A 14,633-nucleotide genomic window follows, 5' to 3' on the forward strand; every position below is an offset into this window, starting at 1 on the left:
CTCCCATCTGGGTGTGTTCCTTTCACCTTCAATGTGGTGGTGTACAGAGGCCAACTGCCAAAACAGTTATCCTTGTTCCAATATTTCTGGCCCTGACCGTATATGATTTCTGAAGAATGTAACCATTAAGCTTTTATTGTGAGATTTGCTACAATAAGAAAGTCCCACTGATTTGAATTGTCCTGTGTCAGAATGCCAGAGTGTGTCCTTGAAAGATCAAGCCCATGACACCTGGGTTCACATAGTAGCGGGATGGGTGAGGAAGAAAAGTACCAACCCAGTTCCCTGATAAGGGCTGGGGGTAAACAAGTAAGAACTTATAAAATAAGAACTAGAATTTATTTAACAGAGAAGGGGAGGGGGAAATGACGCAAACCGAACATTCAAATTAATGAATGGCGGCCTTCTGGCGGCCTTTCCCCTCTGCAAGGGTGGGGGACCTATTAAAATGGTCCGCCCCCGGAGATTAATGGATTCCGATGGATTCCAGAGGGCTCGGGGGGATTTTCCTGCTGGTATGGCTGGTGCTCCTGTCGAAGTCCAGGTCGCTCTGTGGAATGCAGAGATGACTCGGGCGGTTGACACGATCGCACCCAAGCGATCGCACCGGCCAGCTCCTTGGTATACACCTGAGCTGAGGGCAATGAAGCAAGAGGGGAGACGGCTAGAACGCAGGTGGAGGAAAACTCGTGCTGAGTCTGACCGAACACAGGTAAGAGCCCACTATCGAGCCTACTCTGTGGCGGTGAGGGTGGCAAAGAGGCAGTTCTTTTCCACCAGCATTGCATCTTCTCAGTGTCGTCCGGCGGAGCTTTTCCGAGTGGTTCGCAGCCTGTTACATTCTGGGCCAGGGAGAGAGACGGTGGAACCCTCGGTGGCACGCTGTGACGAGTTTGCGCGGCACTTTGAGGATAAATTCGCTCAGATTCGTCATGAATTGGACACCACCATTAATGCAGTTCCATTGGTAGAGGCGTTTAGAGCACCGTCTGGTCCAGTTTTATTGGATGAGTTTCAGTTACTGAGGCCTGAGGATGCGGACAAGGTGCTTGGCCAAGTCCGATCGACCACTTGTGTGCTTGACCCTTGCCCTTCATGGCTTATTAAATCAAACAAGGAGGAGTTGTCCGGCTGGGTCCAGGAGGTTGTAAATTCCTCCTTGAGAGAGGGAGTGGTGCCTGCTGCTTTAAAAGAGGCAGTAATTAGACCACTCCTGAAAAAGCCTAACCTGGACCTAGAGGATGTTAACAATTATAGGCCAGTGGCCAACATCCCCTTCCTGGGCAAGGTGCTTGAGGGGGTGGTTATTGGACAGCTCCAGGCACTCTTGAATGAAACGGATTATCTAGATCCATTTCAATCGGGCTTCAGGCCTGGTTTTGGAACGGAAACTGCCTTGGTCGCCCTGTGGGATGACCTCTGCCGGGAGAGGGACAGGGGGAGTGCGACCCTGTTGATTCTCCTGGACCTCTCAGCGGCTTTCGATACCATCGACCATGGTATCCTTCTGGATAGGTTGTCTGGGTTGGGAGTTGGAGGCACTGCACTACAGTGGTTCCGCTCCTACTTGGAGGGCCGATTCCAGAAGGTGGTGCTGGGGGATTATTGCTCTGTGCCATGGCAATTGTGCCATGGGGTTCCACAGGGCTCTATTCTATCCCCCATGCTGTTTAACATCTACATGAAACCGCTGGGGGAGGTTATCCGGAGGTGTGGGCTGAGGTGCCATCAATATGCGGATGACACCCAGCTCTACCTCTCTTTCTCATCAAAACCAGGTGAGGCAGTGGCTGTTCTGAACCAGTGCCTGGGCACGGTAATGGACTGGATGAGGGTTAATAAACTGAAACTCAATCCAGACAAGACGGAGGTACTGTTAGTGGGGGTTCGTCTGCCCGGCTAGGTGATATTCAACCTGTTCTGGAGGGGGTTGCACTCCCCCTAAAGGATCAGGTTCGTAGTTTGGGGGTGCTCTTGGATCCAGAACTGTCACTTGAGGCACAGGTGAACTCAGTGGCACGGAGCACTTTTTATCAGCTTAGGCTGGTATACCAACTACGCCCTTATCTGGACAGAGATAGCCTAGCTACAGTTATCCATGCTCTGATAACTTCTCGTCTGGATTACTGCAATGCGTTATACGTGGGGCTGCCTTTGAAAACGGTCCGGAAACTTCAGCTGGTCCAAAATAGGGCAGCAAGATTGTTAACAGGGACTGGCCTGCGAGCTCATATTACGCCAGTACTTTTCCAGCTGCACTGGCTGCCAGTCCATTTCCGGGCCCGATTCAAAGTGCTGGTGTTAACATTCAAAGCCCTTAACGGCTTGGGGCCAGGTTACCTGAAGGATCGCCTCCTCCCATATGTGCCTGCCCGGACCTTAAGATCATCATCAGCGGCCCTTCTCCGTGAGCCCCTGCCAAAGGAAGTGAGGTGGGTGGCTACTAGGAGGAGGGCTTTTTCTGTTGTGGCACCCCGGCTCTGGAATGAGCTCCCTAGTGAGGTTCGCCTGGCGCCTACATTGTATTCCTTTCGGCGCCAGGTGAAGACCTTTTTATTTTCCCAGGCATTTTAGCTTTTTAAATTTTTATCTTTGCTGTTTTAAATCTGTATTTTAAACTCCTGTACTGCTGCTAGGTTTTATTGTGGTTGTATTGTTATATTGTGGTTTTAATGTTCTATATATTTTAAATTGTTTTATTGTGTGTCGTTTGGTTTTAGTTTTTGTGAACCGCCCAGAGAGCTTCGGCTATTGGGCGGTATAGAAATGAAATAAAATTAATAAATTAATAAATTAATAATTTAAAGTTAAGTCTCTAAATCAATAAAATGGAAGGAAGGGAGTCCAGTAATTATACAGTTGACAAAGGTAGGTGATTTCTCAAAATCTGTCTCAAGTTGTGCAGTCCAGGACCTGGGGTAGCTGTACTAGGCTTCAGTTACTAGCAGTTGAAGGTGGGGCCTCTGCTGACTAGTAATTGCCTGAAAGGCAAAATGCTGCTGCTCTCTTTCCTGTGTTTTTTCCCCTCAGCCTCCTCAGGGCCCCTCTTTTCTGTCTCTCTCTCTTTACAGTTTCTTCCTTTAAAAATCTGTCTCTTTCTCTCTCTTCCCTTCTCTGAATCTCTCCTCATAGTCCCCTCAGAATATCACTACAGTGGCTCATCAGGATCAAAAAGGGTTGAGTTGCTTGCATTCTAACAGTGGGCTATACCGTACAGGGTTACATCTGGACTGAGCCTCAGTTTATTAGCCCTCATCCAGTCCATTTTAGTAGCCAAGCACCAATGTAGCACGTCTACCACCTCACCTGAAGAAGATGAAAAGGAGAAATAGAGCTGTGTCTCATCAGCATACTGATAATGCACTCCAAAGCCCCTGCGGAACCCCATGCTGGAGAATCCATGAAGATGAGCAATATCCCCCTTAGCGCTACCTTCTGGAGCCAACTATCCACAATGGTATCCATCCCAGAGTTCTTAAAGAACTCAAATGTGAAATTGCTGAACTTCTAACAAAAATATGTAACATGTCCCTAAGGTCAGCCTCGGTACCAGAGGACAGGAGAGTAGCAAATGTAAAACAAATTCTTAAAAGTGGATCCACAGGAGATCTGGGTAATTACAGACCTGTTTGCTTAATCTCTGTTCCAAGTAAAATGGTGGAAAGCATTATTAAAGATAAAAACACTAAGCATATAGAAGGACAAGTCCAGCTAAAAAAGAATCAACCTGGCTTCCACAAAGTCTCACTAAACTTTTAGAGGTCTCTGAGAGTGTCAGTAAACATTTGGACAGGGGTAATCTGCTAGACAATCTGGTAGAAATCGGAGGCGGCTGACTATCCAATGCAGGGTGGCCAGAGCATGGAGGGGATCCTCTCCTCTGTGCTCTGGCCACCCTGCATTTGTGGCTAGACAGCCAATTTTGGATGTCAGAGCAGGAGGTGGGGAGGCCAGACGGTGCACTGGAAGCACTGTAACGATGCTTCCGTGGTCTCCTCCCCTCCCTGCTCCTGGGAGCACCCCCTTTTCACCCACTCCATGCTGCAGTTACGAGCGCAGATACAAGGAAGAACAATGCTGCCTATGAGGCGGCAGTGAGCACAGTTTCTGGGAATCGAACCCTGGCTACGAGCTCGGTTCCCAGAAACAGAAAAATCCTATGGCCATCTAGACACTGTCTAGCGGCCATAGGATTGCTCTCCCTGGCTTCTAAAAGGCTTTTGACAAAATCCCTCATTAAAGACCCTTGAGCAGGCTTAGAAGTCATGGAATAAGAGAAGAGGTCCTCTTATGGATTGGTAAAAGAACAGAAGGCAGAGAGTATGAATAAATAGTAAGTTTTGCAATGGAGGGACGATAAACATCAGGAGAACAGCTCTAATAGCGCCCAATAATGGTCTTCAGAGACATGTAGGAAGAAAGCCAGACTATAAAGCACATGGTCTTCAATGTCTATACACTAATGCCCAGAGTATGGGAAACAAACAGAACGAACTTGAACTCTTAATATGGGAGGGAAATTATGACTTGATAGGTGTAGCTGAGACTTGGTGGGATGACTCTCATGACTGGAATACAGCAATTGAAGGATATAACTTGTTCAAAAAGAACAGGAGGAACAGAACTATATGTTAAAAATACTTATCTCTGCACAGAAATACAGGAGGATGAGCTTGGAAGCCCCATCAAGAGCATCTGGGTTAAAATAAATGCAGCAAAGAATAAAAGGAACCTGGTGGTCAGAGTCTACTACTGGCCACCCAATCAAGGAGAAGACGAGGATGAAACTTTTGAAAAACAAATAGCCCATGTTTCACGGAAGCATGTTGTAGTAGTAATAGGGGACTTCAGTTTCCCCGATATTTTTTGGGAGACAAATTCTGCAAAACATGGCCCCTCCAAGAGATTCTTGACTTGTGTGGCGGATAACTTCCTCCTGCAGAAAGTAGAGGAAGGAACTAGATGATCGGCTACCCTTGACTTGATCCTAACCAACAGAGATGACTTAGTGGATAAAGTAGCAGCTACAGGAACTCTGGGGGAAAGTGACCAAGAACTTGAGTTCTTGGTTCTAAAGGAAGCAAAAGCCAAGTGCAGCCAAACCCGTACCCTGGATTTTAGGAAAGCCGATTTTAATAAACTCAGAACAATTATAAGTACGGTCCCATGGCAAGCCACTCTAACGAGAAAAGCGGGAGCTTTTAAAAAAAGGAAAATCTAAAGGCACAATTACAAACAATTCCAACAAGAAAAAAAGGGTGGAAGACAACAGAAGAAGCCAATGTGGCTTCACAAAAAGCTAAGACATGACCTGAAAACAAAAAAGCACACATATAGGAAGTGGAAGGAAGGACAAGCTACAAAGGAAGAGTACTGGCAGAATTGCAGGGATGGCTTCAGGAAGGCTAAAGCTGAGAATGAGTTGAGGTTAGCGAGGGATGCTAGAAGCAACAAAAAGGCTTTCTTCAGATACATGCATAGTAAAAGACAGAGGAAAGAAGTGGTGGTTCCGCTATTAAATAAGGATGGCAAAATGATCACAGATGACAATGAAAAGGCAGAAGTGCTCAATTCCTACTTGGGCTCAATCTTCTCCCCAAAGAGGGTGTATGGTCCCCCTGGCAAAGTGAAGGGGCAGGATTGCGGCTTGAGATTGATAGGCATATGGTCAAGGAATGCCTAATTACTTTGAATGAATTCAAATCTCCAGGGCCAGATGAACTGCATCCTAGAGTAATAAAGGAACTGGCAGAAGAACTCTCAGAACCACTGTCTATTCTCTTTGAGAAATCATGGAGGACGGGTGAAGTTCCAGATGACTGGAGGAGGGCTAATGTTGTCCCTATGTTCAACAAGGGTAAAAAGGAGGAACCTGGGAACTACAGACCAGTCAGTCTGACATCAATCCCTGGGGAGAGGTAACGAGCAGGGTACCGCAGGGCTCAGTCTGGGGACCAGTGCTCTTCAACACTGTTATTAATGACTTGGACAAGGAGGTGCAGGGAATGCTGATCAAATTTGCAGATGACACCAAATAGGGTGGGATAGCCCTGGGAAGACAGAAACAAAATTCAAAGTGATCTTGATAGACTGGAGCGCTGGGCAGAAAACAGAATGACATTTTATAGGAATAAATGCCAAGTTCTGCACCTAGGAAAAAGAAACCAAATGCACAGTTACAAGATGGCCAATACTTGGCTCAACAACAGGCGAGTAGTGCGAGGATCTTGGAATTGTTGTAGATCACAAGCTGGATATGAGCCAACAATGTGATGAGGCTGCAAAAAAGGCAAATGCTACTTTGGGGCTCCATTAATAGAAGCATAGCTGCCAAATCCTGGGAAGTACTAGTTCCCCTCTACGCAGCGCTGGTTAGGCCTCATCTGGGGTACTCTGTCCAGTTTTGGGCACCGCACTTTAAGAAGGATGCAGACAAGCTGGAGAGGGTTCAGAGGAGGGCAGCAAAGGTGATCAGGGGACTGGAAACAAAGCCCTATGAGGAGAGACTGAAAGAACTGGGCATGTTTAGCCTGGGGAAGAGAAGATTGAGGGGAGATATGATAGTGCTTTTCAAGTACTTGAAAGGTTGTCACAGAGAGGAAGGCCAGCATCTCTTCTCGATCATCCCAGAGTGCGGGACACAGAATCATGGGCTCAAGTTACAGGAAGCCAGATTCCGGCTGAACATCAGGAAAAAATTCCTGTCTGTTAGAGCAATACGACGATGGAATCAATTACCTAGGGAGGTACTGGGCTTTCCCACACTGGAGGCATTCAAGATGAGGCTGGACAGCCATCTTTCAGGGATGATCTGACCTGGATTCCTGCATTGAGCAGGGGGTTGGACTCAATGGTCTTATAGGCCCCTTCCAACCCTACTATTCTATGATTCTATACATTCTAGCTGAGCTTTTATTATTGTGCTTTTTAAGTTGTTCATACATGATCTCGAATTAGGAGTAACAAGTGAGGTGGCCAAGTTTGCTGACGACACCAAATTATTTAGGGTATGCATGTTAGGGCAAAACCCTACAACTTAATGTATACACTGATTGGATCGAAGCTGAAGGTGACTGACCAAGAAGGAGTTCTTGGGGTTGTGGAAGTTGTCAACGTTGCTATGAGAAAGGTAAATTCCACGCAGGCCAAAATTTGAAAAGGAACTGAAAATAAAACTGCCAGGATCATACTGCCTTTATACAAATCTATGGTGTGACTACACTTGAAATGCTATGTACAGTTCTGGTCACTGGAACTCAGAAAGGATATTGTAGAGTTGGAAAAGGTGCAGAAACGGCAACCAAAATGATAAAGAGACTGGAGAAACGCCCCTATGAGGGAAGATCACAACATCTGGGACTGTTTAGCTTAGATAAAAAGTGAGTATTGAAAGAAATGACAGGGATGCAGAAAATTATGCATGGTGTGGAGAAAGTAGATAGAAAGTTATTTTTCTCCCTCTCCCATAATACTAGATCCCAGGGTCATCCCATGAAGCAGAATGGGGAGAGATTCAGGACAGACAGAAGAAGCACTTCTTCACACATCGCATAGTTAAAGTAGGGAATTCACTGCCACATGATGTAGTGGTAGTTGCCAACTTGAACGGCTTTAAAAGGGGATTAGACAAATTCATGGCTATCGATGGCTATGTATTTCCTCCAGTATGTCTCTGTATACCAGTTGCTGGGGTACACAAGCAGAAGAGTGCTATTGCACTCATATCCTGCTTCTGGGCTTTCCACAGGCAGCTGGTTGGGCACTATGTGAACAGAATGCTGGACTAGATGGACCCTTGGTCTGATCTAGCATGGTTTTTATGTTCTTAGAGAACTTGGCCAGGCATCATTTAAAATGGACAGTCCTCCTTTTTAACTTTCTGTCCACTCTAACATCTGGTGTCTTAAGCGCCTGTTAAAAATCCAGTTTCCTGGCTGGTGTATGCTGCACATCTATGAAGTTTTGGGTAGGAGGGTGTGCTCTCTCCCTCTCTATTAAGCTGCTGTGGCCACAGCTAGCTGTGGCATGTATTTCTTACCAGTGAAGGCAGTTGACTGGTGGCTCCTTCACACTGAGTTTTTTAGTGCAATTGTCATTCTTCAGTCATGTTTTTTCCCCCACACGTTTTACACGACATCATTGTCCTGCAGCTTTAATTAAAAAAACAGGAGTTTTTGGTTTGTTTTTTAAGTGGAGGGGAGATAAATATTGCTAATTTATGCAATCCTATGTATGCCTACTGAGAAGTCCCATTATGTTTAATGAGGCTTACCCTCAAGAAAGTGTGCATAGGATTCCAGCACAAGTTACTTTTGCGGGGAGGTTTGCACCTTGATGTTCTGCAGGTTTACTCAGAAATAAGTCCTGAGTTGTGAGCATGGTACTGCAGGTGCCTACCCAATTCCATCTAATGAACTGACTACCCTTTCAGCTCAGTCCTGTGCATGTTTAGTCATTTGTGGCTTTGGGTTTTTTTTGCATTTACTCTAGCTTCATTGGTGAGGGATATGCACTCAGTACATGCTCAGAGTTTCTCCATAACTTAGCCCTAGTTTTGAAAACAGGCTCATTGGCTGAATCCTGGTGAAGTCTTGGCACAAATGAAGTTATGGGGAGAAAGGTACAATGGGAGCTTGTGCATAACAAGGAGGAAGTAGAGGAGAGTTGCACAAAACAAGACATATGTTTTTATGAAGAGTTGCTGGAAGGTGGTAGGATTAGGAGGGATGGTTACATGCAGGGGAATAGAATTGGTAGGGGGAGAATCTAAGTGCCCAGTGGTGAAAGAAAAACATTCTGCACATGCTCAGAGGCACTCTATATTTAAGAACATAAGAAGAGCCATGCTGCATCAGACCAAGGTCCATCTAGTCCAGCATTCTGTTCACACGGTGGCCAACCAGATGCCCACGGGAAAACTCACAAGCAGGACATGACTGCTGTATCACCTTCTCACCCATGTTCCCCTGTTGCTAACTTTGGTGAAATGTAAATAAATTCTAGTAATTCTATATTTGCATGCATGTATAGCCTTCAGAAACTTTGCAGGTTTCTTGCCTGGGGGACACCTCTAATGACCTGTGCATTTTCATACAAATTGACCCAAAAGCTATTGGGGAAGGGGTGAAGGGAAGGGAAAGCAAATCACTCCCTCCCCCAAATTGGAGAACTCCACTTCCACATGAACTGCTGCACCTGTCCTTCTGAAACGTTGCTGGTTTCTTACTTAGGGACACCTCTAGGCTGTCAGTAATTTTCAGCAAAATGGTCCACAATGAACATAGGGAGATAAGTATGTCCTCTTTTGGAGGCCTCAAAATGTTAAGGCCACCCTTGCACAAAAGCCCGTGTGGCTATCATTCTGAAATTTGACAGACATGACCTTCTCTGATAGAGCAATGAACCCTGAAAATTTTATCCAAGGAATTAAAATGTTATTGGCAGTTCCCTTTAAAAGAAAATCATAATATAAACCCTGCACTTATTTTTTGACACTGGGCAGGTGTAATCCCCTTCTAAGGGGCTACCTGAAATTATCATCCAGTTCTGACCAAGAGAACTTTTTTTTCTAATTTCCCATAGTAATCAACAAGAAGCATAAAGATTCATTTTTCCAAACATTGACTCAGGTTTGGTGCTGAGCTGAAGTGGTCTGGCTACAAATTGGCCAGAGCAGAAGTGGGATGTTTTCCAAAATGCTGAATCAGTGTCTGAGTTGAAGTGGTGGTGGTGGTGGTGGGGGGGGGGTTAGTGCACATTTCTTATGTATGTATGTAATCTATACACACACTGCACGCATGCACACACACAAATCAGATGTGCACTTAAACTCATGTATGTGCACATATATGTGTGTGTGTTATGGGCCTGTGCCCCGGATCTTTAAGAACCTAGCAATGCCCCTGGCCCCAAAGTATCCCGCTATCTGCAGTTGGAAGAACATCTGGTAAAGCTAACCAGGAACAAGAGGAAGTTGAATTTGGTGTGAATTTAATATAACGAACCACAAGGGAGAAGAATATCAACAGTTAACACCTTGGCAGAAGACTGCACACGTAGGCCACTGGGTGACACTCTCCCACCGCTATGATGAGCTGTATTTTATTTCTATTTAAATTCTCTAACTATATCTAAGTTCGCACCTATGTTAGCCTATGCAAATTTCTGCCCTCTTTCATCCTCCTTTTGGGTGAGGCGAGTCCTCCTTTTTGCAGTGCATAAGTGGCCATTCTGCTTTTAAGCCGGAAAGGCAGGCGGGGCTTCCCACCACTAGAGACAGTTCAGGAAGAAAAATACTTTCCCTGAAGCTGAGATGTCATGTGCTACCCAAGCGCGTGCTGCCCTCGGAGACAACTATCTCCCGGGCAGGTGGGTGGGTGCGCACTGCGCAGCTGGGCTTCCTCGCCGGCTTGCCACCAAAGGCCCCGTGTCCCAACCCAGAGAAAAATGCCAGCCCCTGTCCCTCCCAGCGGCCCTTCCTCACCTGGAGCAGAGCGGCGAGCAAGACGCAGAGCCAGACCTGGAAGAGTCCCATCTGGCCCACCAGAGGGAAGGCCTCTTCCACCTCCATGACCGGGCTCGGGGCCGTAGCAGCGCCGGCAGCCCTCCTCCCTTTCCTTCTCCCGGGAAGAGCATCCCCCTCACCGGGACTCCGCTAACCAGAGCGAAGCGAAGCGGCGTCGCCAGACCGGAGAAGAGCCCGCAACTCAGAGAGCACAAACGCGCATGCCCGAAAGGGGACGTCTAGGATTCGGGTTCGGCCTTGTCTGGAAACGGAACTTCCGGGTTACTTTCGACGCCATTTCCCCGCTCTCTCCTGGACGTCCAAGGGGCAGGCGCCCATTGGAAACGGGAGAAATCCGAGGTCTGCTCGCGCCAGTGGTGAGGCGCCACGTTTGCCCACCGCGCCCTCCTTGGGTGGTGTCAAACGCAGAAGGTTCCCCCTCCTAAATCGGGTCTTACTCGTGTAAAAAATAAGAATCCGTTTGCAAGCTCGTCTTCCTTTCAAGCTATGTAAAGTGAAACTACTATTTCAGCGGTGGAGAAACACATAGCCAGTAACTTGTAGACAAATAGATACATACACCGAGTTCAGATTTCGGGTTCACGTTGGGAACTTTTTTTTGGCCTCCCTCCGGCAAGAAGTGATAGCTGACAGTAGAAAACAATGGGGAAATCCCACGATTTTAGCGTAGCTGTGATTGGACAGCTGTGTTCCCCCAACTGCACACAGAAGGTAACATTAGCAGGAGTTCATGCACTTTCTATCTCAGATTTTATTTCATGTGAAAAATTACACTTTTTTTTTTAGTTTTTAAACTCACTTTTATTTTCTGGAGGCTTGATGAAAGAATTGGGCTATTCATAGAATGAATGAAAAAAATAAACATTTTTATTCCTATACACGCTATATGACAGACACTCTAGGCAAAGCATAATATTTGATACTTCTATGTAAAATACAATTAGATCTATTTCAATTGCATTTGTAAAGGCAAGACAAAAGGGAAGATAAGTAGAAATTTTTTAAAGAAGTTATTTCGGGTATAATCCTACGTGTGTTTAGACAGAAATATGGCCTACATTGCCCAGCATTCCTCAGCCAGCCATGCTGGGAGTTGTAGGACTTTTTTCTGTCTAAACATGAATAGGATTGTGCCCTTAGTCATCAATTAAAAGTGACTAGAGAGGAGCAAAGTACCTGGAAGAAGGGCACCTTCAACAGAGGTACCTGTCAAAAGTTAAATCACCTGCCAACTTAAATTTAATGTGGAAAGTTATTTAATTATATAAAATGTTATTGGACACCCAAAGAAGCATACAACTATACAATAAACACAACAATTAGCATGACTAAAGGATGAGCAACACAAAAATGCAGCTAGAAATATGAATAGTTGCAGAGCCAGACAAAAATCAGCAAATCAGGAGGGAAATGAACCAACATTAAAATTCCTTCTAAACAACAGTCTTTACAACTTGAAATGTTAACAAGGAAGAGGCAAGGGGAAGGAGTTCCAGATTCGGTGCCGCTGTGGAAAGAATCCTTTAACCTCGCCCCTGATGTGTTATGTGTACCCCAGATTGGCTTGTGTTTCGTATGAACTCCATGTTGTTGGCATCATAGTCTGTAAGAAGCAAATTAGAGCCTGTAAGCAGTTTTCCTGAGAATTGGGAGGATGAATTCCTCCCCAGACTGCAGGCTGATAACATTGTATTTTGTCCGGGGTCAGTAGCTGGCAAGCATCCACCCCGGTCCAAGGAAAGAACATTCAGTCCCTTTTCAGATAACAGACTGTGTGAGACTGCCTCCAAGTAATGCGGCTACTAGAGCTTGGCTAGAGTTCTTCCCTATATGCGACATATTTCGCTGTATAAATGCCCGCCCCACTGAACACTCGGGGCTCTCTGCCCCTTTGCTGACAGAGTACCTTGCTGGCCATGCAATAAAGTGCTTTTAGATCCAAGAGTCTTACCCGTGTCTACTGTGATCCATTGTCCGGCTAGACAACGAACATGTGAGTGTGTTCCACTCATACAACACCACAACATATTCTGAGAGGTCCACATCCCATGTGCCCACCAGCCTTACTTCAGATCTGCCCAGAATATCTCAGTGTGGAAGCACATGATCTTTTAAATGCTCTCCCATCCCATCCAGCATCATATGAGGGACTGTAGAAGTATTCTGCATATGTATGCCATCTACATATTGCTAACACTGAGCAATAGAAATCATGGTTTGAGTGGTGCACATTAGGAAACACTGATAAGAAAAAAATCATCCTAACTGTAAAGTATCAATTTAGCTTGGGGCAGAACTTATTTTTCCTCTCCCGCAATAGAGTAGAATATTTTTCAGTAGAATTTAGGAGACTTTCAAAGCTGTACATAGACCTGAACCTTGATCAAACCAACTCACCGAGCCTCAACAGCTGCCTTCAAGGAGTTTCAGTCCCAGGAACAGATCTTAAGAACACAAGAAGAGCTATGCTGATTCAGACCAAAGGTCCATCTAGTCCAGCATTCTGTTCACACAGTGGCCAACCAGCTGTCAACTGGGAACCCACAAGCAGAGCATGGGCGCAACAGCACCCTCCCACCCATGTTCCCCAGCAACTGGTATACATCGGCTCACTGCCTCTGGTTCTGGAGGTAGCACATAGCCATCAGGACTAGTAGCCATTGATAGACTTTTCCTCCAGGAATTTGTCCAACCCCCTTTTAAAGCCATCCAAATTGGTGGCCATCACTACATCCTTTTATCTGTCCTGAATCTCCCACCAATCAGTTTCATAGGATGACCCCAGGTTCTAGTATTTTGAGAGAGAGAGAAAAATGTCTTCCTCTCCACATTCTCAACACCATGCATGATTTTGTAGACCTCTATCATGTCTCCCCTTACCCTCCTTTTTTCCAAGCTAAACAAACCCAGCTGTTGTAACCTCTCATAGGGGAGAAGCTCCAGCCCTTTGATCATTTTAGTTGCCCCTTTCTGCATTTTTTCTAACTCTACAATATCTTTTTTTAGGTGTGGTGACCAGTGAAGTCTGAATCAGCCCCCCGTCAGTAGCCACGGATGTAGACAAAACACACTCGAGTGGTGGGCTAGGAACAGACTTGAGATATAACAGGCTTAGATCGCGAGGTAAGTTGGCTGAGGTCAGCCTCATGGTCAGCATCCCTTGCAGGAGGAAGTAGGAAGAAGAATAGAGAGTAGGGGGAGGAGACAAGGAAAGAGGCAGTACGATCTCCTAGAGACCCTTCCCACCTGACTCAGGTACATATTATCCCTTTAAGTCCAGGTTAAGTGACTCATGGCCCGAGTCCCTCCAACAACCAGAACTGGACACAGTATTCTATGTGTGGCTGTGCCATAGATTTGTATAGGGGCAGTATGATATTGGCAGTTTTATTCTCAATTCCTTTTCTAATTATGCCTAACATGGAGTTTGCTTTTTTTTTGCAGTCATGCTAATCTAGAACCGGGTTACCATTACACCACTATGCTCTTCAGGGGAGGCTTTGTTGTTTGTGCCAAATCCTGTAAAAGTGCCCTTGTGGTGGCAGTGGTACTTCTCTGTGGTGGTGCCCCCCTTCTGGAATTACCTGTCTCTTCTGTCATATGACAGGCACCGACGATCATGTGCTTTTGACGATTATTAAAAACGTGTGTACCTTGGCTTTTCCCAACCATTAATTTGTCTAAATGTTGTTGTACTTTTATAATGATGTATTGTTTTATAATTTGTTGTAAACTGCTTTGGGATTTAAAAAATTGGAAGGGTATATACATATTTTAAAACAATAAATCTATGCATATGATGGTCAAGTAATGTTGCTGTCTGCTGTTAGTGACAGCAAACATATTTGTCTTATTTTAACAACATTTGACTTGATGTTGCTCATAAAGCAAACACAAAAACTGGGGTGCACAACCTGTGTGATGTTTTTAAAATTACAGACCATTGATATTAGCTACCTATGGCCCTGTTTGCACATAAGGACAACCCATCAGTTAAAAAACAAATGGGTTGGTATGCATGACCAGGAATGAGTGGGCATGCTGCCTGCAATGTGCCCAACTCTTCTGCTTTTACTCCACAACCCACCACTGGTTCCTTTGCAAACCT

The 14,633-nt window shown here is 45.5% G+C and overlaps 1 protein-coding gene and 1 long non-coding RNA gene across 14 annotated transcripts in view; one reads left to right on the forward strand and one right to left on the reverse strand.

The window, feature by feature from the left end:
* Positions 1-12,466, reverse strand: part of SLC22A15 (solute carrier family 22 member 15) — a 71,392-nt gene extending 58,926 nt beyond the window's left edge. For all 13 annotated transcript variants that reach the window (XR_014787930.1, XR_014787928.1, XR_014787927.1 and 10 more), the window contains exon 1: positions 10,484-12,466. Coding sequence is in view for 7 of the 13 variants with exons in the window: in XM_084835412.1 (XP_084691538.1) it covers positions 10,484-10,570 (87 nt within the window). In the remaining 6 variants the exon portion in view is untranslated. The remainder of the gene's footprint in view (positions 1-10,483) is intronic.
* On the forward strand, positions 10,310-14,337 carry LOC146353006 (uncharacterized). The gene is made up of 3 exons (XR_014787931.1): positions 10,310-11,236; positions 13,532-13,648; positions 13,970-14,337. It is a non-coding gene; the product is annotated as an uncharacterized LOC146353006 (long non-coding RNA).
* The last annotated feature ends 296 nt before the right edge of the window (positions 14,338-14,633 follow it).

Source organism: Heloderma suspectum, chromosome 2, assembly GCF_057233095.1.
Source record: "Heloderma suspectum isolate Gila_16-S chromosome 2, 16-S_ref, whole genome shotgun sequence".
In the NCBI taxonomy this organism is placed as follows: Eukaryota; Metazoa; Chordata; class Lepidosauria; order Squamata; family Helodermatidae; genus Heloderma; species Heloderma suspectum.